General features: G+C 52.8%; 1 protein-coding gene across 1 annotated transcript; it reads right to left on the reverse strand.

The window, feature by feature from the left end:
• On the reverse strand, positions 1 to 947 carry GPX1 (glutathione peroxidase 1). The gene is made up of 2 exons (XM_066594665.1): positions 705 to 947; positions 1 to 575 (listed from the first exon to the last, which is right to left on the reverse strand). The coding sequence occupies exons 1-2, from the start codon at positions 780 to 782 to the stop codon at positions 210 to 212; spliced, it is 444 nt and encodes a 147-aa protein (XP_066450762.1). The 5' UTR covers positions 783 to 947; the 3' UTR covers positions 1 to 209.
• Between the last annotated feature and the right edge of the window lie 1,852 nt (positions 948 to 2,799).

The raw sequence follows: 2,799 nt of genomic DNA on the forward strand, positions 1-2,799 counted from the left end.
GAGTTTAGAGTTCTTTATTAAGTCACCATTTCCCACCTACAACTTCCGCCATTATCTGCCCCCCCACACAGACTGCGTCCGAGTCCATCAGCTCCAACTCCGTACAGATTTGAAGAAGCAGCGTCATACGCGACGGTCCGGTGGCGTCAGCAGCAACGACTGAAGAGTCAGGGATCGGCGCCGGACATCACCAGGACAAGATGGTTCACTTACATCTCATCATCCAGGCGAGCGTCCTTCAGCAACTTCTCAATGTCATCTCGGATCTTGACGGTCTCGAAGCATCGGCTGAATCTCTTGTACGGGACGCCGTCAGGTCCGATCAGGAATTTCTCGAAGTTCCAGGAGATGTCACTTCTGCGCAGCGGGGACCAGATGATGAACTTGGGGTTGTCCATAAGGGCCACGGAGTCATCACTAGGGAACGGCAGCTGTGCCTTCAGGAAGGTGAAGAGGGGGAGCTCCTTCTCACCATTCACGTCGCACTTCTCAAACAGGGGGAAGATCGGCTCAAAACCGCCACCTGGACGCACGTACCGCAGCGAGTTCAGGATCTCCTGGTTACTGGTGTTCTCCTGCGGGGGCAGAGGAGGAACAGGACAACTTACATACAGAACACATCAGAAAGCCCCTTCCTGACCCCGTCACCCCTGCCCTCTACATGCCCCTATAATCCCCTGTACCACGTGCAGCAGCGCTCTCACCTGGTGTCCGAACTGATTGCAGGGGAAGCCCAGGACCTGCAGACCCCGGGCGCCGAACTCCGTCTGCAGCCCGTTCATCTGCGTGTAGTCCCGGACGGTCGTCCCTCAGAGAGACGCTACATTCTCGATAAGCAGCACTTGCCCCCGGTACCGGGCCAGGGACACGAGCTCGCCGGACAAAAGCCGCACTGAGCACTCATACACCGTGCGAAGAGACATGGCGGGATGTGAGAAGACGCGTGACAGCCGCCACCTATATAGCGGGGACAGGCGGACACACCCAGCTATGAATGACCGGCCAACCACAGCAGAATTCTCTGTCATGGGGAGGTAACAAAAACTTCCTCCAACCAATCACACAGCTTAGAGAGCTATTCAACCTTGGTGGGGGAGGAGTCAGAGACGTCCAGAGCAGGCCGGCCGCTAAATCACTAGCGGCGCTGGAAGAAGTAACCTCATAGAGAGGGCGGGGCCACCGTACGGAGAGGAACAGAGGGGCCACAGTGGGACAGAAGGGCCACACCACGAGCGGGCAGATCAACAGTGGGCGTGACAGCCTATATGCATGCCCGACTACCGCAGGTCAGTGCTGCACAGTGAGAGCTTTGGATGCTTCTTTCCAAGGAGCTCTGCTTGCAGTCAGGGAATGGAAACACTACAGCGATAGGCTGAAATCCCTTCCTAACCTAGTCCTGCTCACACAGCTGTGGGTTTGTTGCAATGTTTCAGCCTATATAAGAAATGTTTACATCAGTGCTGTATATTGCCACCTGTCTACAGTACGCAGCACCCGCTGAGGCTGCCCTGACGGACGGCGCCTGGTCAGGTACACGACAGCCTGACGCTCCTTGAACTGGGTAATCAGGGGTTAATTCCCTGTTTCCACTGAAGTGGATGAGAAGTCCTTCTCTGGAAGTTACTAGGAGGAGGGGCGGGTCCTTAAGGGGACTGAAAGGAGGAAATAAAGTCTTAGACCGGCTTCACACGGCAATACGCAGAGAATAGGACGCATTGATTTCAGTCGGTTTGTTCCCATTTCCGTATTTTGTGCAAAAAAAAAAAATTCAGCACGCTCTATTTTACTGCATATTTGCCACCAAAGTGATTTGCCGCGATTCTCCACAGTAAGCCTATTTGTCAGGCTCACCGCAGAGAACTGTCACTTCTCTCCCCTGCTCCCCGATGGCGGAATATCGCTAGTGATATTCCGCCTGGCCCGTGGGCAGGGGCCCTAAGACTAATTAGCTATTTCTGTTGGTGCGTCTTTGTTGGCCGCGCACAAATGAACATGCCTTGGGGGCACACAGAGTGCAGTAAAATACGCCGACGTGCGCAAATAAGAATTGTTCATTCTGCAAAAACACTACGCCCATGTGAAGGGGGCCCGGAGAGCGATATTTGTACTCGTGGTCCAAGATGAAAAATATAATGTCGCGCATCAGGAGTGATTGTACAAGACAAGCAGATTCTAGGTGAAGGCTTCCGCGCTGCGGCATTGCACACGGCGTTTGTTCTCTTCGTTCGCGCTTTTTCATCTTCTAGGAGCCATTACTCTCTTATTTGCGGTGCGGCGTGTTATTTTTCTGGGACGTGCTGCTGTTTTTGTTGTTGTTAGCCGTTTAGTCGTTCGCGACCCTAAAGGCGAGCTCCCTCCATGTTTTTCGGTTTTGCACGGTTTCTTTCAGTTGTGTGATATCCATGCCAGTATCCACTCTGACAGTATCCACTCTGACAGTATCGGCCATCGTGTTCTTTGGCGGTCCAGTCTTCTTTTGCCGCTGATCTGTCCAAGCATTATAGATTTTTCTAGCGTCTCTGCTCGCATTACATGGCCAAAATATGTGAGTCTGAGTCCGGCCATCCCGCGAGAGTGATGCAAGGGTTCCCATTGAAGGTAATGGGAAACATTTGCTGATTCTCCAGTTCGGCTGAAAGCCGCACCAGAGGATCGCTACTATAACCCAAAAGGGATGGAAGGCATTTTTAATAAAAAGCGTCTCACATCGGCAGGTAAATCACATGTTGATGAGCGTGATATCGGGCCAGGTTACATGTCCGGATATCGCGCTCACCTGTGTGTAGGAAGCCTAAACCA

The sequence above is a fragment of the Eleutherodactylus coqui genome, chromosome 3 (genome assembly GCF_035609145.1).
Source record: "Eleutherodactylus coqui strain aEleCoq1 chromosome 3, aEleCoq1.hap1, whole genome shotgun sequence".
NCBI classification, from domain to species: Eukaryota; Metazoa; Chordata; class Amphibia; order Anura; family Eleutherodactylidae; genus Eleutherodactylus; species Eleutherodactylus coqui.

Bases quoted from the DNA above. Each gene is read 5' to 3' on its own strand.
- GPX1 (XM_066594665.1), bottom strand. From the start codon at position 782: ATGAACGGGCTGCAGACGGAGTTCGGCGCCCGGGGTCTGCAGGTCCTG. The intron at 576-704 runs GTGAGAGCGCTG...CTGCCCCCGCAG, and splicing joins GCAATCAGTTCGGACACCAG to GAGAACACCAGTAACCAGGA.